At 36.6% G+C, this 25,944-nt stretch overlaps 1 protein-coding gene and 1 long non-coding RNA gene across 2 annotated transcripts; both read right to left on the bottom strand.

Moving 5' to 3' along the window:
* Positions 1-253: 253 nt before the first annotated feature.
* LOC143236668 (A disintegrin and metalloproteinase with thrombospondin motifs adt-2-like) lies at positions 254-22,673 on the bottom strand. The gene is made up of 8 exons (XM_076475057.1): positions 22,640-22,673; positions 21,452-21,592; positions 17,113-17,269; positions 13,572-13,667; positions 9,529-9,683; positions 7,143-7,206; positions 3,886-3,997; positions 254-719 (listed from the first exon to the last, which is right to left on the bottom strand). The coding sequence occupies exons 1-8, from the start codon at positions 22,648-22,650 to the stop codon at positions 346-348; spliced, it is 1,110 nt and encodes a 369-aa protein (XP_076331172.1). The 5' UTR covers positions 22,651-22,673; the 3' UTR covers positions 254-345.
* Positions 22,674-22,722: 49 nt separating this feature from the next.
* Positions 22,723-24,313, bottom strand: LOC143236661 (uncharacterized). The gene is made up of 3 exons (XR_013019650.1): positions 24,256-24,313; positions 23,903-23,952; positions 22,723-22,781 (listed from the first exon to the last, which is right to left on the bottom strand). It is a non-coding gene; the product is annotated as an uncharacterized LOC143236661 (long non-coding RNA).
* Positions 24,314-25,944: the final 1,631 nt, after the last annotated feature.

The following is a 25,944-nucleotide window of genomic DNA, read 5'->3' as shown; positions in this document are numbered from 1 at the left end:
TGTGAGTAGAAATGTAAGAAAATTATATTTAATTAACTATACAGATGGTAAACTCGGTTTCTAGTTTCGCTTTAAGTATATGGCTTGCTCCTATTGGAAGTTATTGGTATTAGTTTTGTCTTTGTACGTACAATGTTATCGACTGTCACCGCCTTCCTTGCATGTAGTTTAGTAACAATTGTGTTAAATGTTAAAACTCTTTTCTTTATAATGGCATCTGACGTCATTTGAAGAAAGGGATAAAGTTTGACAATTCTTCGAGTAACGTAAATCGTTTATTTGAATATTCAATAAAACGTTTTAGTAATAGAAGTTCACATTATTTTACAAGACAGAACATGACTTTTATACGGAATTATCGTCAACGGGTATAGTGACCTCATCATTATCATCTTTCCAGATGTCGCTGTCGTCAGTATCGAGAATTGATGGATTGCCGCCTTTACGGAGCTCTTCGATAACTTCCTTTTCATTGGGCAGAGCGTTACCAGGTTTCGGATTATTATTGGCTGTCTGTCTCTCTGATAACGAACGGGTATTTTTTTCTGCCGGCAAGCACTTCCCTTTCTGGCAGAAGTAATCAATATCGTTTTCTTTATGGCACCACGTTCCATCAGGAAACTTTGTGTCGGCGCCCACCACGTCATTAAGCTCGTAGGAGGGATTATACCAGGATCCAGTGGACTTTAACTTACAGAACAAAGAACAAGCATCAGTAGCTGAAAATAAAACAAACAGTTGTGTCAACAACTTATTATTGACAGTTTTGTCTTCATTATTATCTCACTGAATAAAATCTGAATTCTGCAAAAAAACAACATTTCTAACTCATTGTAGCCAGTTTGGAATAAACTTGATGGTTTGCACATTTATTTCATGGTCTTTACTGTAGTCACAAAATTATTTGTGGACAGTTTTCAGAAGGTTTATAGTTAAAACGTTGGTGTATTACACACGTTTTAGTAGTCACGAGCACGCCGCTAGTACACCGGTAAGTCTACGGATTCACAACGCCTAAAATCAGGCGTTCGATTCCCCTCGGTGGACTCAGCAGATAGGCGGATGTGGTTTTGGTATAAGAAACACACACGTACATACTGGTAGTCGATGTTACTTGTAGACAGTTTCCGAAGAGACTCGATAACTAGCACATTTGATTTATTAACACACGCCTTGAAATAATTAGGAATTACAAGGGAGAAATGAATTCAGTGTTAAAAGTTATAACGAGTGTGGGTGTACTTAACTGGAATATCTCGATTTTTAGTTTCTCTTTCAAAATGGCGAACCAATACTTGAAGACTGTTTTCCTTACATAATTTTAAGAACCTTATAAATCGTGGATTTTCAAACACAATATTTGCAGTCTTTCATCGCAAAACAGCAAATACTGGTAAGTGTTCTTTGCTATAATCTTTTAATTGTTTGGTATTTGAAGCTTGAATTCGTAATTTATCATAAATTAATATATTTTTTTTTACATGGCGAGTGTATTTGTGTCTGTTTTTTTTATAGCAACATCACGTTAGGTTATCTGCTGTGTGTATCGAGGGGAATCGAACACCTGATTTTAGCGTTGAAAATTCTTTGTTGTTTGTATTTACCCATAGCGAAGCCACATCAGGTTATCGTCTGAGTCCACCGAAGGGAATTGAACACCTGATTTTAGAGTTGTACATCCTTAGACTCACCGCTGTACCAGTAGAGGACTATTTTACATCGCGAAGTATTAATGAAAACCGTACATTTGGATGGTTGTAAAGATAGTTGGCGAAATATTACTAACCATTAATGTTGATTTAATATAGACTTAGTAAACTACTGAATTGCTAACTTATATGGGACTAAGAAAAACACGAAAATTTGAAACATTACGAAAATAGAAAACTTTGGTGGCCCTAATTTTTCAGGTTCAGCGAATTAAAACAAAGTAAAATAAGTGACCCACTTTTATCCCGAAAATGTCCCTATCTCTTTTTTAGCTCTTTCCTTTATGATTTTTGTACAATTGTATTACTAAGAGATAAGATCTGGAATTTCAAAATACCTTATTTCAAACTCATTGTTAAATGAGTACTTTACCACGAAGGGCAGACTTTGGAAGATTATATAGCCTCATTCCCAGTTTAAATGAAAAACCAACTATATGTAAGAATTACATATTTAAATACTGCCATTTCTTAATGAAGTCACCGGCTCTCGAAACGTCACTATTAACGTATGAATTATACAGCTGTAACCACACTTCTTGTTTCATTATTGTGTCAAAAGTTCATCAGTTTCACAGCATTTTTGGAAAGGTTTCACTGTCGAAGAGCGAAGTCGATAATAAAGAATCGTTGTCCCAAACATTTAAAAACCAAGTCTAAGACAAACATCATTAAATTGAAAACAAGGCAGGAACAACATTAATAGACGTGCTTTTATTGGCTATCGTTCGTTTATTTTAACAAGAAAAAGTGTGAAACATAACTAACAGAATTGGTTCGAAATATACAAATGTCGGTTTTTTTTTCTAGTTGTCACTAGAAACTTGATTATAAGGTTGGTATAAGTAATTGTTTTGTGAAGAGGCCAATTCGTTCGAGATCTGCCAGTAATAATATTTATTTATTCAGATGTTTTGTTAATATCTTTATGTAGAATTCTAAACCTTCATAAGAAAAGTAAAAAAAAAATTAAATTTGTATAAAGTAGCTATTTTTTCAGTAGGAATTGCAAGTCAGAGAGAATTTATTAGCGCTTTCGCTAATGTTAGGGTATTTCATTTTACAACGCAACCTACAGTTCTTTACGATTCTCACTTTAGATGATAAATGTCATAAGACTTAACCTGTTGATTGCCAAGTATTTCAGCTGCTACAATACAACTCTAATGCTTCTTCATTTTGTAACTTTTTTCGTGACGCCATTTTGGATCGAAAGTGAAACAATTTGTAAGTAAGTCAAATGCGTGTATGGTGCTGACATCTAGCGTTGAAGTTAGGTATTACTGAGAACAAATTAACTAGTCCGTGGCACTGTGTTACCGATCGGCTTGGATGAGTTATCTCGTCTACGGCACTGAACAGGTTCATGGTATTACAAGGGTTGGATGTAACCTCGACGTTAAGCTCACATACTTAGAATTTCAAACTCGAGGGGTCGAACTCTTGCGGTGGAATTAGTTTAACGCTGAAACAACAGTAAGGATAGGCCTAGCTGTATTATGATAATTTAATAAAAGGATGATAGATATCTTTTCAAGTTTTATTTGAATGAATGAATATTTAATTGTTTAAACTGGTGCTATAAATTCATTAGAAATAAAACAAAATCCTTTTTTTCAAATCTCGTTTCTAACCTGATAATGGATGTGAAAACGTTGTTACTTGTTTTGTGTTTTTAATACCCATATCAAGCCGTTTTTATTATACATACTGCTGGCCAAAATCTTAAGGCCAATAAAGATAAAGAAAAAAAATATGCATTTTGCGTTCTCAGACTCAACCACTTATTTGAGTAGAACTTTGAAAGATTAAAATAAAAAAAGGGAAACTAAAAATAAAAAATAACTTTTTAGCATTTAATAGGGAAAATGCGCTAGCAGTCCCTAATTTAGCTGTGTAACACTAGAGAGAAGGCAGCTAGTCATCACCACCCACCACCAACTCTTGGGCTACTCTTTTACCAACGAACAGAGGGATTGACCGTAACATTATAACGCCACCACGGCTGAAAAGGCAACCCCAGATTACGATTTACACGCCTCAACCCACCTGGCCATACCGTGCCCGTTCGTTATGAATTAAAGTTTTGACAGTTAAAAAGCAGTGTTTCAGACACTATAAGCTAGATGGCACTTAAAACACATTTCAACAAATACTGTGATACATAAAAACTTACACGCCGAATGCTTCACTTGCACCCCTTCACCAGAGAGGTCGCTGATGTATTTTTGGAGCTTCGTGCACATATTTTTTGCATAATTAATAGGATCTTCACGTTTGGAACATATCTGTAAAAAAAGAAAAAATGGTTCAAAATAATGTGGATTGGTGAAGATATTTAGTGTCTATTTGTTTGAGAAATAATAAAAATATTTCGGACTGAGCACCCAAAGTGTCAAGTTTACAGTTAATAAGAAATTCTATTAGTTTTTCTCTTTGAAAAATAATACAAACTTTCAAAATACGAAATATTTCAGGTTAAAGCAAGAAATGAATTTGTTTATTTGTTTGTTTTTTTAATTTCGCGCGACGCTACATAAGAGCCGTCCCTAATTTAGCAGTGTAAGACTAGAGGGAAGCCAGCTAGTCATCACCACCCACCGCCAACTCTTGGGCTACTCTTTTATCGACGAATAGTGGGATTGAACGTAACATTATAACGCCCCCACGGCTGAAAGGGGCGAGCATGTTTGGTGCGACCGGGATTCGAACCCGCAACCTTCGGACTACGAGTCGAACGCCTTAACTCACCTGGCCATGGCGGGCCCAAGAACATTAAGGACGTGAGTAGTAAGACTCTTTTAAACAGTGCTGTTTCTCTATGTGTCACTGTAAAAATAAAGAAAATCTTACTACCAGGTTCAATATAAGACAACATTTTAAACTGCCGACTCATTGCTAAACGTATAGAAAGCTGAACACAATTTTGAGTAAAGGTTCTCTCCAGTAGATCTTTGAGCGTTTAGATTTAGAATAGTTTAATTCTCCTTGAGTGTTTTTCTTTTCAGCGGCTTGAGTGCGAAGTACTTCTTTTGGCCTAATTTCGTGATTTTGTAAAAGACAAAAAGGCCTGTATCGATTATCTTACCAAGTCCAAGTCTCTGAACACAGAATGATACGAACCGTGAGATTTGTTTCTTTTTGAATTTCGCACAGATAAAAGAGTAGCCCAAGAGTTGGCGGTGGGTGGGATTGACCGTCACTTTATAACGCCCCCACGGGCCCAACCGTGAGATAGTTGGTTCGGTTTTAGTTTTTCAATTGCAGGTAGTTGTCTACCTTCTTCTCCTACTGCACCGAAGAATGGTCCGGTATGACCAGATGGGTTAAGGCGTTCGACTCGTAATCTGAGGGTTCCCGGTTCGCATCCCTGTCGCGCCAAATATGCTCGCCCTTTCAGCCGTGGGGGTGTTATAATGTGACGGCCAATTCGTTGGTAAAAGAGTAGCCCAAGAGTTGGCGGTGGGTGGTGATGACTAGCTGCCTTCTCTCTAATCTTACACTGCTAAATTAGGGACGGCTAGCGCAGACAGCCCTCGAGTAGCTTTGCGCGAAATTAAAAAACAAACAAACCAAACAATCACTGAAGAACTAAAGTATATTCCTTATTCCTGATACAGGATTACAGATTAAAAAACAAGCTTCAACCTTCTAGACTCAAGGTAAATAACAACTCTTCATACACAAAACGATAACATAAATTATCATATAATAAATAAGTTAGACATATAATAGGTAACTTTTTGTCATATTAAAAGGACAACAATAGTAAAAAAATTAAGATGGTGGTTCCAAATAATTTCATAAGGCAGATGTGAGTATTTAAAGCTGATCCATGGGCAAAGCATGGCCAGGTGGTTAGCATGGCCAGGTGGTTAGCATGGTCAGGTGGTTAGCATGGCCAGGTGGTTAGGGCGCTTGACTCGATCTTAAATACGTATCCTTGAAATATACGTATATCACGTTTTATCTTAGATATATATATATCTTCAGTATGTATCCTTCATGTATTTATCTTCTACCATGAGTGTATACCCTTGATCTCGAGTATGTATTCTTCAGATACTTACACATTGTATTTTATCCTAAACCTAAAATGACAGGATAGTCATGAGTCCCGCTAGATATTAGTTTAGAGTGACGAAAATCAGTATTATAATTCTGGAGTCCTTTCAATAAAGTCTTTGGACACTGTGTCCAATATTTTAAATTATACTAGTCCAACTTAGCCACTGTTACGACTTTAACGCAGTTTTAGTTCTTCGTGTCAATCAAAGAACTACCTGACACCCTGGTATCGATATTTCTTGTGCTAGAATACAGACCTAACATAGTAAATACTAACTACAATTAAAGCAGATAGCACAATAAATTGGTCATAAATAGATAATCTTCCCACCAGACGTCGCTCATAAGCGACTGTAACACAGGCCAATGATGGTTTTATTGTCTCCAGTTCCAACATTCCAATAAAGGATAGTATATTAATGCAATCATCTATCTTCAAGTCAAATAAGCAGTTAAACAATCAAACATGTAACGTGCTTTAGCATTGTTAAACAGACTAACTCAGATAACTTTCACTTGGTCGTCACTTGATCGCGTGACCTGAGAGACTCAGGTACACCTGGATCTCTGCCTACCTCTTTGGGTATTGACTTGGTTCGTGAGTATTGGATGAAGAATATGGTCTGGAATTTCAGATAACCCTTTCTTACGTGACCCTCCCAGTGACAAAGCGGCTACTCTGCGGTGGGCAGAGCCCAGATTGCCCAACTTATAGCTTTGCGCTTAACTGCAAACCAACAAACAAAGAGATTGTTTCTACATCATGCAGTCACTGCAATAGGTAGTAACTGAAAATCGTATTCCACTAGACCGTAAAGCGTCGTACCAGTTTTTTTTTTTTTTTTGAGTCATAAACCACCTAGCGCCATGTTAATTAGTAAAATGAAGTAATGAACTGGGCCAACTGGTTTCACACAAATCGTTTTACCACGCGCCACCTCTCGTCACATTCATAGGGTAATCTAAAAATGTAAGGTTATGTTTTGTTTGTTTGTTTTTTTAATTTCGCGCAAAGATACACAAGGGCTATTTGCGCTAGCCGTCCATAATTTAGCAGTGTAAGACTAGAGGGAAGGCAGCTAGTCATCACCACCCTCCGCCAACTCTTGGGCTACTCTTTTACCAACGAATAGTGGGATTGACCGTTACATTATATCGCCCCTACGGCTGATGGGGCGAGCATGTTTGGTGAGACGGGGATTTGAGACCACGATTCTCAGATTACGAGTTGAGCGCCTTAACCACCTGGCCATGCCTGGTCCGGTTATGTTCTGAGGGAAAGCAATTGGAGCTTGTATTTCGCCTCAAGTAATGGATAAACAGTTAAGTCCAATATTACTAATAAACATATATTATTGTACTTACAGCACTGTCGTCACAAAGACTAATTTTGTAGGTCGGACCATCACACGTCACAGAATTTTTTGGCCTGAAAAACAACATAAAACGAATAAAGATAATGTTTATTCACTGAACAGTACACACATACACATGTATAGTTTTCACTGGACTTCGTTTTATAACTGACTTATATGAATAAATCCCATGTAAGATGGACTAAAAATCTAGTTTCGATATCCCGTAGTGGGCAGAACAGAGATAGCTCATCATATAGCTTTGGGCTCTAATAACCAACCTGTAAGTAAGTAAGTTTGTGCATATAATAAATCATAACTTCCGAATAATGTTATGTATAGTTGTATAAAAAATTAAGAGTGTAATCTGGGGGTAGAGGCGACAGATACGGCGTAGAGCTTTTATAATATTGCCTTCTGCTTAAAATTTGCGCCCCCCCCTTATCAATTGGAAAACCAGGTCACTCTAGTGGGGTCCACTCAGCAGCACCTTCTGTCTATAAGGTTACTCTTAATCGAATATCGGTATTAACTCTTACACTTATAACACATTAATAGCAGGAAGTGAAGAGTGTTTTCAGCAGCAAATAGTTGTTCGAGCTTAAGACTTTTGGATACGAGAAATTTGATTCAGTTCGCTTTAACTTTGCTTTAACGATGGAATTTGAATCCGTTAAGTTTGCAGATGAACAACTAAAAGAACCATTTAAAAGCCCGGCATGGCCAAGCGTGTTAAGGCGTGCATCTCGTAATCCGAGATTGGCGGGTTCGCATCCCCGTATTGTCAAACATGCTCGCCCTTTCAGCCGTGGGGGCGTTATAATGTGACGGTCAATCCCACTATTCGTTGGTAAAAGAGTAGCCTAAGAGTTCGCGGTGGCTGGTGATGACTAGCTGCCTTCCCTCTAGTCTTACACTGCTAAATTAGGGATGGCTAGCTTTGCGCGAAATTCAAAAACAAAACAAAACAAACTCTATTTGTAACCTTCGGGTCATGGGTTACACTCAAAATATTTACCATTTCAGTCGCGAGAATTTTATAACATGGCAAATAATCCCACTATTCGTTGGTAAAAGAGTGGTCCAAGAGCTGGCGGTGGGTAGTGTTGATTAGTTGCCTTCCATTTACTTTACCACAGGAAAAGTATGGACGGCTGCTTCAGATACCCCTGGTGTAGCTTTGCACGAAATTTTAAACAAACAAGAATAATCGATTAGTCTAACGAGTTACATTTCATTACTTAATTTAAAAGTGTTTTAATTCATTTATTAATGGCCCGGCATGGCCAAGCGCGTTAGGCGTGCGACTCGTACTCTGAGGGTCGCGGGTTCGCGCCTGCGTCGCGCTAAACATGCTCGCCCTCCCAGCCGTGGGGGCGTATAATGTGACGGTCAATCCCACTATTCGTTGGTAAAAGAGTAGCCCAAGAGTTGGCGGTGGGTGGTGATGACTAGCTGCCTTCCCTCTAGTCTTACACTGCTAAATTAGGGACAGCTAGCACAGATCGCCCTCGAGTAGCTTTGTGCGAAATTCCAAAACAAACAAACAATCATTTATTAATTAATTCAATATATATTCATTAATTAATTGAAATGTAATTAAAAATACTTCAAATATGTTACTCGTGAATGTGCGACAAGCGACATATAAAAGTATTTTGGGTAACTCGATCACCTGGCATTATTGAAGGTTCTTGTATTTCTAAAATTAATAATTTTAGTGAACGGGTCACCTGTGATTGGTGAAGATTATTGTTCTTTAACTGTATTTTTAAAAGTACCACTTTTGATAAACTGATTACCAAGAATTAGTGGAAATTCTTGTATCTTGAAACAGCTTGTTTGTGTTCTACTTGCAGTAAATCTACATCGAGCTGTCTGCTGAGTCCCTCGAGGAGGGGGGGGGGTCGGCATGGCCAAGCGCGTTAAGGCGTTCCACTCGTAATACGAGGGTCGCGGTTCAAATCCCGGTCGCACCAAACATGCTCGCCCTTTCAGCCGTGGGGACGTTATAAAGTGACGGTCAATCCCACTATTCGTTGGTAAAAGAGTAGCCCAAGAGTTGGCGGTGGGTGGTGATCACTACCTGCCTTCTCTCTAGTCTTACACTGCTAAATTAGGGACGGCTAGCGCAGATAGCCCTCAAGTAGCTTTGCGCGAAATTCAAAACACACAAACAAACAAACCCTCGAGGGGAAGCGAACAGCTGATTTTAGTGTCGTAAATCCGCTGTACCAGAGTGCCACTTTCAATAAACTGATCACCCAGGACTAGTGCAAGTTCCTGAGTATCATTAAACAGCAATACTTTTAGTCAAATAGTTACCTGGTATAAGAGCAGGTTGTTGCATCTTTATATACCTGTTTAAATAATACCAGTTTTCGAAAATTGCTTACCTGGGGTTTGTGCACGTTCTTGTACCTGTAATTACACCTTTAGAATTTTTAATACAGCCAGAAGTACAGTCACCAAGCTTCCATTCTGTCCAGCCGCCCTTTACCACCTCCAAATTTTTGCTACCCCAGGGTTCGCAATTTCCCTTTACACACCACTAACAAAAAGAAAGGTTTGGAGATGACTTATTGATACACTTACATTAAACAGTTTTTATTTTTAATCATTAATCAAATAGAACGAACAATTTTCCAAGATTTTTGTTTAATCTTAAGCCTGCATTGATAATTCGAAAACTTGTCTCTAACTAATTAGGTTACCTTGCTTTAAACAGTTTATATTTTTACCCAGATATTTTCAACTATCATTCACTTCAATGTTTCAAAGTTTGTTTTTCCTCATCGCAAAACTACACAGTGGATTATTTGCGTTCGGTCCTGGACTTTATTGTTGTTTTTCCATAATCTCACAATTTATGGGGAACATTTCAATGAGTCAGCTAGTGGTTAAATTACACAATGCAACAAAATTTTTACTTTTTCTTGTCTCTGGACAGAATGTGTTATTTCACAATCGCTTATGCCTAAAGTAAATGGAAAAGACCTATTTCTCTCTTCAAACTTTGCTTTTGTGACCTAAGAGCGTAAAACGAAAACATGATGTGAGACTATATTTGGGGGCTGATACGTGAAAGTGGTTTACATTACAGTCACAAATCTCGAAAAACTATTCACTTCTAAACATTTTTGTGTAACTTTAGTATAAATACATGTAAACCTTGATTCATATGTTGTTTTAATCAGACTTTATGTAAATGAAAATGTACAAATTTGCCCGTTTTTACATAGAATGTAGGTTAATTTCTAAATTTCATTATCCAGGTCACAATTGCAAAGTTTAAAAGTAATAATGGCCATTTTCTGTACTTTTACAACATTAGCAATTAAGAAATAACACATACTATCCAGGAACAAAATTTGTGTTACATAGTGTTATTCTGTTGAGAAACATTAACGATAGACACTAAACTTATTTTGCATACAACTGATGTTGTTATATAGTTGTTGTTGTTGTTTTAAGACCTGAATTTGTGAACAATTGAATTCATTACACGTATATTGGTTTGTGTATAACAGTATAATAAACACATTGATTTGTGTATATCAGTCTAATAAACACATTGGTTTGTGTATAACAGTATAATAAATACATTGGTTTGTGTATAACAGGCTAATAAACACACTGGTTTGGGTATAACAGTCTAATAACCATATTGGTTTATGTATAACAGTCTAATAAACACATTGATTTGTGTATATCAGTCTAATAAACACATTGGTTTGTGTATAACAGTCTAATAAACACATTGGTTTGTTTATAACAGTCTAATAAACACATTGGTTTATGTATAACAGTCTAATAAACACATTGGTTTATGTATAACAGTCTAATAAACACATTGGTTTGTGTATAACAGTCTAATAAATACATTGGTTTGTGTATAACAGTCTAATAAACACATTGGTTTGTGTATAACAGTCTAATAAACACATTGGTTTGTGTATAACAGTCTAATAAACACATTGGTTTGTGTATAACAGTCTAATAAACACATTGGTTTGTGTATAAAAGTCAAATAAACACATTGGTTTGTGTATAACAGTCTAATAAACACATTGGTTTGTGTATAAAAGTCTAATAAACACATTGGTTTGTGTATAACAGTCTAATAAACACATTGGTTTGTGTATAACAGTCTAATAAACACATTGGTTTGTGTATAAAGTCAAATAAACACATTGGTTTGTGTATAACAGTCTAATAAACACATTGGTTTGTGTATAAAAGTCTAATAAACACATTGGTTTGTGTATAACAGTCTAATAAACACATTGGTTTGTGTATAACAGTCTAATAAACACATTGGTTTGTGTATAACAGTCTAATAAACACATTGGTTTGTGTATAAAAGTCTAATAAACACATTGGTTTGTGTATAACAGTCTAATAAACACATTGGTTTGTGTATAAAAGTCTAATAAACACATTGGTTTGTGTATAACAGTCTAATAAACACATTGGTTTGTGTATAACAGTCTAATAAACACATTGGTTTGTGTATAACAGTCTAATAAACACATTGGTTTGTGTATAACAGTCTAATAAACACATTGGTTTGTGTATAACAGTCTAATAAACACATTGGTTTGTGTATAACAGTCTAATAAGTTCACGTGTTGTAGACAAGATGGATGTTAATGAGTGAGTATTTATAAAAAAAAAAAGAGAAATCTTCCACCATAGAGCATTCATCTCACTCCCTCTAGTGTCTTATCTTCCACCATAGAGCATCCACCTCACTCCTCCTAGTGTCTTAACGGTAACTTTGCAGGTTTAATTTCAGGTTACGACACCCGTGGTGAGCAGAACACAGATAGCACATTTAGTAGCTCTGCACTTAACAACAACAACTAAAAACATTCCGAATTTGTGCTTATCTATCGGTTAATTTTTTCAACAAATGCGAGGTGTTGAAACTCAATGGTAAAATGATATAGCCTAAATTACTTGCATTTTGCTCCATGGAAACATCAAGAACTATTATATTGTTTTATTATTTAAAGCATTTTCTGTTGGTAGTGTGTCTAGACTCACACTCAACAATTTACTTAATAGATAAAAAAAATAATATACAACATTAATGTAATAAAAAATAACCAATTAATTTATTTTGTTGTTTTATTGCGTAAACTTACGATATAATTCATTAGTTATTTGATATATTATCACGCCCCTGCTCTACGTTTAGAGTATACCGAAGGGGCCCCGGCATGGCCAGGTGGGTTAAGGCGTTCGACTCGTTATCTCAGGGTCGCGGGTTCGAATTCCCATTGCACCAAAAACATGCTTGCTCTTTCAGCCGTGGGGGCGTTATAACGTGACGATCAATCCCACTTTTCGATGGTAAAAGAGTAGCCCAAGAGTTGGCGGTGGGCGGTGATGACTAGCTTCCTTTTTCCAGTCTTACACTGCTAAATTAGGGATGGATAGCACAGATATCCCTCATGTGGCTTTGCACAAAATTCATAGCAAATCTTTTGTGGTTAAGGGCATTACTGACTTTCAAGCGCCCTCTAATTAGAATACTCTAACTGAAGGTTATTAATTTGTTACACAGCCAGCGACACAAACCGTGGTGGGAAGAGTACAGATACCCCATATTGTAGCTTTACGCTTAACAACAAGTAAACTTCACATCGATGCAAGAGAAACAAACAAGCTCTAAAATGCGGGTGGTGATGGATGCTAATAAATAAATGGAAAAAAAAATAACGTTAGAAAATTGATCATAAATAAATAATCTTTCCACCAGATGTCGCTCATAAGCAACTGTAACACAGGCCAATGAGGGTTTTATTGTCTCGCAGTTCCTGTACGTTGAATACAAAAATGATATCCAATTTTTCTCTGTCACGTATAGATGTTTCGCAAACCATCATAACACAATACATAAAAGAAGGCCACAACACTCGGTTTTAAGACTAAAAGACGTAGATTTCACACAAAAATAAAAATCAGTATAAATGAGGAGTCATGTTTGATTGTCATCAACGTTTTTCCCTTTTCATCAGTTTGTTTGTATTTTGTTAACAAACATAATAATAAAAATGTTCCTTGTAGTAAATGAAATAATAATTTGATCCAAGTGAGAGATTTTCTTTCCCGATTTGTAAAGAAAATCCTTAAGTGATATATAAAAGAAAAACAATATTTTCGGAATGTGCGTAGCTGAATAATGTGAAATCTGTTATCAAAACCAAAACCACTTTTATGAAGTTTAAATTTGCAAGTCTGTGCATTGAACTAGATACTACTTGCCAGAGTCGCTGTACGACTTAATGCACCTATTTAGTTAAATTATATAACACAAGCGTGAGCAAATAAGTGTTGATAGAAACATGACCGTTAGAATTACGGAGAACAAAGTTAATTATCAGACTAGTTTCGTCTTATCTTTAAGACAATAAATTAGTGAGTTTCTTACATTTTTGGAGCCACAGTATGTTCCTTCTAATGCTGGCCCTGAAGAATAGTAGCCTTCCCTTGTTGGTATCTTACAAATAACCTTCTCACACACCAACTGTAAGTTCAAATAATATATTGACGTGAAACTAAATAACGCATAGATTATTATGGGTATTTTTATATACTTCCATACACACAAAACTAGCTAAATAATAGTAAAGTAAGAGACTGAATGATTTTTTTTTAAACGCCTAATTTATATTTACAATTGTAGATACATTGTGAGAAATAAATTACAAATGTTGGATGCTCTTTGACATTTTAGGAGAATGTTGTTTTCTCTCCGATATTTTTAAAATATTTCGAGCCTGCTCTTGTTATGTAGCTCTAAAGAGATCTGAAACCTGCTAGGAAAAGTGTTCACGCCATAACAATTAATGTCATGACAAATGCCTGATATAAACAGTGTTTGTTGTGTCCCAAATCAGCTCTAACTTGAGTCAAACGCGTCGTCAGCAGTGGATGTCATGAACGCAGTGTTGTTGTAATACTATTGTTAAACACACTTATAGTTCTTGAAAACCCTTAAGCAAGTAGATACAGATTGCAGTGTTAACAATATACTAGTTCTTTCTTTAAAACCCTTAAGGAAGTAGATACAGATTGCAGTGTTAACAATATACTAGTTCTTTCTTTAAAACCCTTAAGGAAGTAGATACAGATTGCAGTGTTAACAATATACTAGTTCTTTCTTTAAAACCCTTAAGGAAGTAGATACAGATTGCAGTGTTAACAATATACTAGTTTTTTCTTTAAAACCCTTAAGGAAGTAGATACAGATTGCAGTGTTAACAATATACTAGTTCTTTCTTCAAAACCCTTAAGAAGTAGATACAGATTGCAGTGTTAACAATATACTAGTTCTTTCTTTAAAACCCTTAAGGAAGTAGATACAGATTGCAGTGTTAACAATATACTAGTTCTTTCTTTAAAACCCTTAAGGAAGTAGATACAGATTGCAGTGTTAACAATATACTAGTTCTTTCTTTAAAACCCTTAAGGAAGTAGATACAGATTGCAGTGTTAACAATATACTAGTTCTTTCTTTAAAACCCTTAAGGAAGTAGATACAGATTGCAGTGTTAACAATATACTAGTTTTTTCTTTAAAACCCTTAAGGAAGTAGATACAGATTGCAATGTTAACAATATACTAGTTCTTTCTTTAAAACCCTTAAGGAAGTAGATACAGATTGCAGTGTTAACAATATACTAGTTCTTTCTTTAAAACCCGTAAGGAAGTAGATACAGATTGCAGTGTTAACAATATACTAGTTCTTTCTTTAAAACCCTTAAGGAAGTAGATACAGATTGCAGTGTTAACAATATAGTTCTTTCTTTAAAACCCTTAAGGAAGTAGATACAGATTGCAGTATTAACAATATACTAGTTCTTTCTTTAATACCCTTAAGGAAGTAGATACAGATTGCGGTGTTAACAACATACTTGTTCTTTCTTTGAAACCCTTAAGGAAGTAGATACAGATTGCAGTGTTAACAATATACTAGTTTTTTCTTTAAAACCCTTAAGGAAGTAGATACAGATTGCAGTGTTAACAATATACTAGTTCTTTCTTTAAAACCCTTAAGGAAGTAGATACAGATTGCAGTGTTAACAATATACTAGTTCTTTCTTTAAAACCCTTAAGGAAGTAGATACAGATTGCAGTGTTAACAATATACTAGTTCTTTCTTTAAAACCCTTAAGGAAGTAGATACAGATTGCAGTGTTAACAATATACTAGTTCTTTCTTTAAAACCCTTAAGGAAGTAGATACAGATTGCAGTGTTAATAATATACTAGTTCTTTCTTTAAAACCCTTAAGGAAGTAGATACAGATTGCAGTGTTAATAATATACTAGTTCTTTCTTTAAAACCCTTAAGGAAGTAGATACAGATTGCAGTGTTAACAATATACTAGTTGTTTCTTTAAAACCCTTAAGGAAGTAGATACAGATTGCAGTGTTAACAATATACTAGTTCTTTCTTTAAAACCCTTAAGGAAGTAGATACAGATTGCAGTGTTAACAATATACTAGTTCTTTCTTTAAAACCCTTAAGGAAGTAGATACAGATTGCAGTGTTAATAATATACTAGTTCTTTCTTTAAAACCCTTAAGGAAGTAGATACAGATTGCAGTGTTAATAATATACTAGTTCTTTCTTTAAAACCCTTAAGGAAGTAGATACGGATTGCAGTGTTAACAATATACTAGTTTTTTCTTTAAAACCCTTAAGGAAGTAGATACAGATTGCAATGTTAACAATATACTAGTTCTTTCTTTAAAACCCTTAAGGAAGTAGATACAGATTGCAGTGTTAATAATATACTAGTTCTTTCTTTAAAACCCTTAAGGAAGTAGATACGGATTGCAGTGTTAACAATATACTAGTTCTTTCTTTAAAACCCTTAAGGAAGTAGATACAGATTGCGGTGTTAACAACATACTAGTTCTCATATTAGTATCTGATAAAAAGTAAATTGATTCTAATATTGCTTCTCAAGTATTATACAAAATAAATACAGTGTTTCTTATCTGTATAACGTTAATGTCATACAGCGTACAACAAGATCCTTGTTACCCATATACAGATAATATTATACAGAGTGGTATAGAATCTTTCTTACCTGTAGAACGGTAGTATTATACAGAGTGGTACAGAATCTTTCTTACCTGTAGAACGGTAGTATTATACAGAGTGGTATAGAATCTTTCTTACCTGTAGAACGGTAGTATTATACAGAGTGGTACAGAATCTTTCTTACCTGTAGAACGGTAGTATTATACAGAGTGGTATAAAATCTTTCTTACCTGTAGAACGGTAGTATTATACAGAGTGGTATAAAATCTTTCTTACCTGTAGAACGGTAGTATTATACAGAGTGGTATAGAATCTTTCTTACCTGTAGAACGGTAGTATTATACAGAGTGGTATAGAATCTTTCTTACCTGTAGAACGGTAGTATTATACAGAGTGGTATAGAATCTTTCTTACCTGTAGAACGGTAGTATTATACAGAGTGGTATAGAATCTTTCTTACCTGCAGAACGGTAGTATTATACAGAGTGGTATAGAATCTTTCTTACCTGTAGAACGGTAGTATTATACAGAGTGGTATAGAATCTTTCTTACCTGTAGAACGGTAGTATTATACAGAGTGTTATAGAATCTTTCACCTGTAGAACGGTAGTATTATACAGAGTGGTATAGAATCTTTCTTACCTGTAGAACGGTAGTATTATACAGAGTGGTATAGAATCTTTCTTACCTGTAGAACGGTAGTATTATACAGAGTGGTATAGAATCTTTCTTACCTGTAGAACGGTAGTATTATACAGAGTGGTATAGAATCTTTCTTACCTGTAGAACGGTAGTATTATACAGAGTGGTATAGAATCTTTTTTACCTGTAGAACGGTGGTATTATACAGAGTGGTATAGAATCTTTCTTACCTGTAGAACGGTAGTATTATACAGAGTGGTATAGAATCTTTCTTACCTGTAGAACGGTAGTATTATACAGAGTGGCGTCATTGTTCTTTAACAATAGTTTACACTGCTCGTAAGCATCCCACACCTGGCCAGGTGCTAACTCGTACTTAGAATGGTCAAGGGTCTTAGCCATTTTAGTTTCTCCTTCGTTTAAGCACGGTAATCTACAGAAACAAGTTCTTACTTTAAAATACTGTACCAAGTTCAAGAGTTTAGACTTTACGTTTTAAAATACTGATTGATTGATTTAGTGTTTTATGGCACAAAGCAGCTAGGCCTATCTGTGCCAAACATCCGGTAAAAAGTTAAAGTTAAAGTAAAGTTAGTAAAATTCATAAAAGTAAATTCGGGTAAAACAAAACAAAGTTTAAAAAACAAACATAAATAACATAAAACCAATGTTTACATCTTGTCTTCAGCAGTAAGAGAAAACTACAGTAATACAAGTTGTAAAGGACTTTCTGTAGCATAACTGTAATTATCAAACTCACCAGGAAGACTAACAGGTAAGTACAAAACCACCATCAGTCACCTGAAGTTGGTCTTTCCAGTCCTGCTTCTGAGTTATATGACGTTTTGGCCATTTTCAAAAAGTAAAGTAAAAAAGTTTTAAAAGACTTGTAGGAAAATATTAATAATAACTTGCCAGGACGACTAACGGGTAGTTCAAACAGTAGTGTGACTCACCTGAAGTTGACCTTTCCAGTCCTGGTTTCAAGTTATTTAACGTTACGGCCATTTTCTAATTTCAAATAAAACTAGATGGACTTTGATTCTTAAAAGGGAACCACATTAAAAAAGGTTTAATGTGTAAGTTGAAACACTTAAATGGCATTAAAAAGATTAATGGTCTTTAAAAAACTAAACTCATTACCAAGGTGGACAGTGTCACCATCACCAATAACACTGTCTAACGTTATGGACAAACCTTGGGACAGAACATGTTTAAAATGCAACAGTAAAAGGGAGTTGTTCAGCGATGGTATTAATCTTTATACTGAAAAGTGTGACACTTAAAACACAGCACTGAAGGACTCCAAGTTCCTGTAGAAAAGAATGGGAAAATGTAAAACCCACACAAACTTGGAATCTCCTGTTCATTAAAACTTTTTTAATAAAAATGTTCAAATCTTCACGTAACCCATATATATGGAGGTCTCGCTAAATGCCATACCTCCATGTTGTGTCATAAGCCTTCTCAGTGTCAAAGAATATTGACACAAGATATTGTCGTTCCAAAAGGCTTCTATAATTGATGTTTCAAGTCGAATCAGGAGGTCCATGGTGGAGCACTGTCGTCGAAACCCACACTGGGTGGGCAAGAGAAGGTTATTTGATTTGAGGAACCAAACAAGACGAGCATTAACCATCCTCTCTAAGGTCTTACAGAGACAGCTCGTCAAAGCAATTGGACGGTAATTTGAAGGAATCTTGGGATCCTTCTCAGGCTTAGAGAAAGAAAGGACAATAGCCTGGCGCCAGGCATCAGGAAAAGCATTTTCCTGTTAGATCCGGTTAAATATTATCAGAAAAATAGCAAGAGCAGCAGGAGATAGATGGCGCAGCATTTCATAGTGTACATCATCAGATCCAACCGATGTACTGCCAGAACAATGAAGAGCAAGTTTGTGTTCCACCAGTGTAAATGAACAATTATAGTCTTAGAAACAGTCAGCTCGAAAGGAAAGAAGTGATCGCTGTGTTCGAGTCTTGATAGCTAAGAAGGTGGAGGAAAAAGCAGAAGTGCTAGATATCCGGCAAAAGCTTTCACCTGGAGTATCAGCGATGCTCCGGGTATCAACTACTTCCTAGCCATCACAGAGCAAGATCGAAAGGGGGACAGAATTATATTGCCCACTGACCTTTCGAATCTTGTTCCATATAGCTTTGGAACTGGTGGCAGAAGACATGCCAGTTGTGAATTTAATCCAAGATTCCTTCTGGCTTTGACATCTTACCCACTGAGCATGTGCACGAGCCTGCTGGAAAGCGATGCGGTGTGAGAATGTTGGATACCTACGAAAAGTATCCCAGGCCTGATTTTGAGCCTTCCGTGCCATGTGGCAGGCAGGATTCCACCACGGACGAGGGTATCGTGGACAACGTGTTGAGGTTTTAGGAATACACTGAGCAGCTGCTTGTATAATACAATCAGTTACTGCTGCCAAACAGCCGTCTATTGATGGCTTACAGATAATGGCAGGATCAAGTTCTGTGAGGGCTAGTTTGCCTGATCCACCTTCCACCAGGGCACGCGGGTCAGGTGGCATCGACCACGGCCAGTCTCCCTCAAAAGTATAGGAAAATGATCACTGCCTCGTGGATTATTTTCAACCCTCCATGTAAAATGGGAGAATAATGAAGGGGAGCAAACCGAGATATTAGTAGCAGTAAAGGACTGACTAGGTGCATGAAAATAAGTGGAACGATCCCTGCAACGATCACAGTCAAGGAGCCACAACATGACGTCTTTGAGTGACCGAACCGCTGACACTGAAAATATCGGAAAGGGTTTTAAATGTATGGCCGTACTATGCAATTAAGATAACCTGCCTTGATAGTGGCAGATGGAAATGGTGACGTAAATGTCAGAATAAAAATATTGGTCGGCACCATAATTCCATCTTTGCAGAAGATCCAGAGATACGCCTCACTGCAGCAACTTCTTGGGTGGAGAAACCAGCGAGAATCTTTGTCTCTGGGATGTTCTTCAAAACCCTCTCAACAATACTACCTCATGATGAATTCAAAGTAGCATGAGGGGAAAGGTATATTTCCAATTGCCTTTGAATGCAAGAGGAGTCACTGCATTGAGATGTGGATGTTTCCACCAATATGTCACCAGATCGAAGCTTCTTTACTGACTTTGGAGGGCCAGCATGTCCCTCTAGTCCCTTCTGTATGAAAAAGAGAGACATCTGCCCTAAAGGTTTGTCTGAAAGAGAATGTAGGATAAGAAAATGAGGTACAACAGGTGTTACAGATGTTGAAGATTGCTGCTCAGAATCTTCAAGACATGGTCGTTTTCCATCTAGACTGTTTTTTCACTATTTTATTTAAGTTTTTATTTGGAGGATCCATTATAAAAAAGGAATATTTCAGTGCCCACTGACCCCACCCACCATGGAGCCCTACGAAGGGACGCACCACAATGTCAAACAAGGACACTGCAGCAATGCCAGGGTTTCTTAAGCACTGTACCCAAACACCAGCATAAGATACAATGTTCACAACATCTGTTGAGAATATCCAGCACTGGTACTTGGTTGACCTTAGCCCAAATGGACCAGCCGATTGATCCAAGGGAGGCCACCCCAAGGTCTCCCGTCTACAGAAAGTCAAGGCCAAAGTGGTGTGTTAGGATTGGACTCCTCAACCACCAGAATCCTCTCTTCTCCTTCACGGGACGCCACGCACGGCAGACACGTGGGTGGATGTTTAGATCGCAGAGGAAGTAAACTGAAAGAATAGAACCTTCCCTGGGAGGTCCCCTCACCACGCACAGGAATCCACACCGAGGGGTGTTTCAAAGTAAAATTATCTATTTAGTTTCTGTGTGTGTGTTTTCTTTTAGCAGTGTTGCATCGGAATATCTGCTGTGTTCACCGATCGGAATCGAACCCCTGATTTCAGCGTTGTAAATTCGATTTTATTACTTTCAAGAAACCAGTGCATGGAATCGTTGGAAATTCCGATTAGCCTATCAAGTGCACTCTGGGCATCATAGTGTCGAAGAATCTTTTCCTTTTATTGTTTTCCTGAGATTATATCAATTTCAATACTATTAGTAATTTAGGGCAGTGCTTCCAACAAGGGGAAAGGGGTCCCTTAGAATATTCTAGAGTTATCGAGAAAAATTATTTTTTCGTTTGTTTGTTTTTTAATTTCGCGCAAACCTACATGAGGGCTAACTGCGCGAGCCGTCCCTAATTTAGCAGTGTAAGACTAGAGGGAAGGCAGCTAGTCATCACGACCCACCGCCAACTCTTGAGCTATTCTTTTGCCAACGAATAGTGGGATTGACCGAACTTTATAACGCCCCCACGGCTGAAAGTGCAAGCTTGTTTGGTGCGATGAGGATTCGAACCCGCAACCGTAAGATTACGAGTCGAACGCCTTAACCCACATGGTCATTCCGGGCCCCTTCAGTGGCATTGCGATGCGTCTGTAGATTTGCACTGCTAGAAACCGGGTTTCGGTACCCGTGGTGGACAGAGCGCAGATTACGTAATTTTAAATCGATTACATAGCTTTAAATCGATTCAATCAATCAACCTTCAACTGAGAAAAACAACATGAAAAATACGCTACAATTTTATGAGAACGAAGGCAAAAACGTTACTTACACAAAAGAATTCATCGCTTCTTTGCTGCATGTAGACCACGTGTTTTCTTTCGACGTTCCACGACTTGGTGACATGATGTATCCATTAGAATCGCATTTCTTAGTAATTTCTTTATCCGATCCGTCATGATGCATTCCCAAGCTATAGGAGAAAATTTATATATTTATAAATCGTGATTCGTAGAATAATCGAAAGGTAGGTTTGATATGTTTTCCAGTGTTGATTTCTGTTCAAAGCAGTTTACAATTTTAATTCAGAAACGCAAGTAAACGGGTATTGCCTATTTACAACAGTCACTCAGCGGACTGTATTATTATCGCGATATTCAAATTTCTACCGCATTTTAAAAATAAGAATACTGCGTATTTGTATGAAAGTTCAAATAAAATATATTAGTTATTAAACAAAACACAAACGACGCGTGAAACACATTTTGAAAGAGATCACATTATTAATGTTTTGAGAGTTAAGACATCTTGAACCTCAGTGGTAAGTCGACTCACTTCAACTCAGAAACCCAGAGTTCAATTCCCTCGGATAGCCTACTGTGTAGCTTAGTATTAATAAACAATAGCAAGAAAGAGTGTAAGAAAAGAAAGGTATTATATTTGAACAAAGCATCCGCTAGATTGCTCTTATAAATAAAGTTTGGTGTTGTGTATATATATAAACTTAGTATACTGATAGTGTTCAATGTCGTCTTAATTAATGCCTCTACCTGATTGGGGGAAGTAATGCTAACATCAAGAGTTAAGTAAGTTTCATCTTACTTATTCCCAAATTGTAGTACCTTATTTATTATTTTTATTTTTTATGTTTATCTTTTCTTATTCGTATTTTAAGTTGGGAGAGCAGTCACCTTCCCGCAACTGTCTGCAGGCAGTGAAGGGTAATATAGATGTGGGCTTGAGCACCCACATCTCGCTCTCTTAATTTCTAGTCTGATTGTGTCTATTTCTTATGTGAGACTAGCAAACTCGAGGTTAAAAACTGATAGACGGTGTATCCCCACCGCAATGTGGGTCTCACTTGTGCAGTCACCTCCAAAACCTAGGATACATTTTATAATCCCACTTTGTAGCTTGTGCCCTTTTTTAATAATTTATAACGTATTTTGTTTAATTTTAATGCGTTTTGTTTTGGTTTAAAACATCATGGTTGTAATGTATATACATCCGAGCTACTCACTTGTGGGCCATTTCGTGAGCCGCTACATAAGTGGCCAAAATCCACAAGAAGGGTATGGTTTTCCCAGCCTCACTCGTGACACTGAATTCGCTTATGAAACACCCTGCGCTCATCTTACACACACCTCCAGTTGGAGCGAGTCCTAGGTCAAGGGTCAAAAGAAGAAAGTCAGTGGAGGAGTTTGCTTGAAGAGAAAGAGTTTTAACGAAGTTTTGAACGACAGCCATGAAAATTGAGAATATAAAACATATTTCAACCAACTTTGAAGAGTATAGTTGATGAAAGAGTCTGGACAAAAGCAGAATTATAACGCTTATGAAACAAATTACATTTGGAGTCAAGTTTGATGATAGCAGTCAGTTAAAGAGTTTTGAAGGAAGTAAAGATTATAAGACAACTTAAGAAGAAAACGGTTGATAAAAGAGTTTTTACGGAAGGAAAAAAAACAATGCAATTTTAAACAAGTAAATGCTTGGAATCAGTTTTAACTGGCCAATGTAAGGATTTTCAAGACGATCGGCATCTGAGATTGCTTGTTTTACGTACGTCACGACAGTACAAATGTGACGTCATACGTTCCTTATGTGACGTCATTTTAATGTCTGCTGACTGAATACCAAAAAACACATTACTCTGTAATGGCGCGATAGGTTAACAGCTGACCTCTTCAGCTGCCCTTCTACGCCTTTTGGGAAATTGACGTGTCAGAACCATGTGTTTTGGCTTGTTTAGACTGAGTGTTAAAAAGGTTGAAGATGGATTGACCGGGAAAAGAAGAAAATGTAATAACAAGTTCATGTTATAACGCCCTTACTGCTGAAAGAGCGAACATTTGAAGTGATGGGATTCGAACTCGCGACCTGCAGGTTTGGAGTCGTGTGTCCTCGCCAACACGCTCACTGAAACAGAACTGTAAGTACTCAAAACAGGTTAAACAAATAACATACAACTCCTGCCCGAGTTCATCTTTTGCAGTCATATCTTTCACATCTTCGTGCGACGTTTTCTCTTCTATGGAGAGCATTCAAAGCTCCTTTTTGAAATGTTAAGGGTTTTATTACTACGCTCTTTTTGTGAACTATCTTTCTTATGATACGTACAAAAAAAAAGTCTAGCCGTGAATGCATTGCACTATTGATATGCCAATACATTATCGTAAGTTAATCGTTCTTGATAAAAGCCCTCGATATTATTACACTCTTCGAATCGAATATTTCGGATTTTGGTAAGAAAGTTTAAAATCAGCTTGATAAACGTACTTACCCATCGTCTCAAAAGACTTTTTATCCCCAGTTTTAACGTAGAGATTATGTCTGTTGAAAATATATAAATCATATTGTAAAGAAAGGTTTTAAACACATAGCTTGTCAATTATAATTTAACATATTAGCAATCTATAAATAATAAATTTAATATCTTCTGTTTGAGTGCCACGAAATAAAAAGCTCCTAAATTTAAATAACTACTTTTAATCTTCATAAATATTTTGTTTGCTTAAAATTCTACATAATTAGGCTTAACACTACATAATTAGGCTTAACACACGAAGGAAATATAATACACTTCGTTAATATCATGTTCTGTGCATATAACCAAACGATAAAATGACATCTTACCCAGTCAGAAACATAGCAATGTCCCAATGTTTGTCATTGTCGTCATTTATTTGATTTTGTCTTTTGATATACACAGAATTTGCGTAGCACATCCACGCGGTCTCCGTCCAGATTATCCAATCCTGCCTAAACGAGGAACAGATAAAATATCATATGAGCAAAGTGTTTAAAGAACAGTGTTTTCGTCGGTTAAGAAAGCCTAGAAATTCATTTTATCCTTATGACACTGCGAGCTTGTGACACAAACAAATATGTGGAAGATAAATGAAAGATATACATTACCGGAGCGGATGATTGAATTTCCAGGTACACCATGAACAATATAGACAGCTTTGCCCAGTGAAGGATGAAGATAAATTGCTTGCATCTACAAAAAATAAAAAAGATGATAAAAAGCAAACTGAAGATCTTTTAAAGCATTTTGTAGTTTGTTAAGCTATGATAAACTGACTGGATTTCTGTAGAAAACTAAAGACGCAGCCACAAGTAATACAATAGCTATTCTATTCACCGTTTATTTTAAGACCCCCGGTCGCAAAAATCCGACCCAAATTTATGAAAAAAACAAACACGTCAAAGCCCAGAACGGATTGGAGTCGCCAGACTACGTAACCCTAATCCAATAATGTAATCTAAAAAGCTTCTATTCCAGTTTAAAAAATATACTTATCAGTAAAATCTGTGAACTATCTTGTCAGGATATGGTTTGTTTGTTTTGGAATTTCGCGCAAAGGTAAACGAGTGCTATCTGCTCTAGCCGTCCCTAATTTAGCAGTGCAAGACTAGAGGGGAAGCAGTTTGTCATCATCACCCACCGTCAACTCTTGGGCTACTCTTTCACCAACGAATAGTGGGATCGACCGTAACTCAATAACGCCCCCAAGGCTGAAAGGGCGAGCATGTTTAGTGTGACAGAGATTCGAATTCGCGTCCCTCATATTACAGAGTCGAATTCCTTAACCCACCTGGCCATGCCGGGCCTGACTTGTCAGGAAGAAACATAGAAATAAAGGAGATTGCTTGACTTACAGTGTTTGTAGATGATACTTAACATTAATGCTTCAAGAAAACAAATCTTGTTAATTGGAAGTGAAGAAATGACGTTGAAAGTGGAGAAAGAAGTGTAATAAGAAGGACAGTTGAGTGGACTACAAATGTAAAATTAAAATTCCACTATTTGATGAAACAAGAGTAGCCTAACGGTTGGCGGTAGATGCTCTAAACTAGTTTCCTGCCCTATAATTTATAAGTTACAAATCAGGAATTACTATTAACAGAAAAATCTTTACATAGCTTTGAAAAAAAAAATTAAAACAAACAAACGAGTGGAGAAAATGCCCGAGAGGTGGAGCTAAGAATTTACTTGTTTCTGAGAACGAACAATAAATATATAATATAAATTATATTAGAAGAAAACAAGGTTATGACTAATTGATTCTGGAGAAGATGGAAACAGTGCAACCTCCAAAACCATTATTGCTATATAGAACTGGATAATTGTACATGCTTCAAGGATTTCAGATCTGACAAAAAGATTCACCAACAGTTAAGAAGTTTATTTCTACCAATCAGCGCCATCTAGGACATAATATTTGAAAATTTGGCGCGACGCCTAGAGGGATCGGTTTTCCGACCGGGTTTTAAAAAGTGTGTAGTTTCTAAAAACACACACAAAAAAAAGACCTGGTG

Source organism: Tachypleus tridentatus, chromosome 2, assembly GCF_004210375.1.
Source record: "Tachypleus tridentatus isolate NWPU-2018 chromosome 2, ASM421037v1, whole genome shotgun sequence".
In the NCBI taxonomy this organism is placed as follows: Eukaryota; Metazoa; Arthropoda; class Merostomata; order Xiphosura; family Limulidae; genus Tachypleus; species Tachypleus tridentatus.
Note: the sequence above shows the minus strand (reverse complement) of the source record. Positions and strands in the feature narration are given on the sequence as shown.

Bases quoted from the DNA above. Each gene is read 5' to 3' on its own strand.
- LOC143236668 (XM_076475057.1), bottom strand. The intron at 7,207-9,528 runs GTAAGCAATTTT...GTTGTTTTTCAG, and splicing joins AGAACGTGCACAAACCCCAG to GCCAAAAAATTCTGTGACGT. The intron at 720-3,885 runs GTAAGTTTTTAT...TTTTATTTTCAG, and splicing joins GCAAGTGAAGCATTCGGCGT to CTACTGATGCTTGTTCTTTG.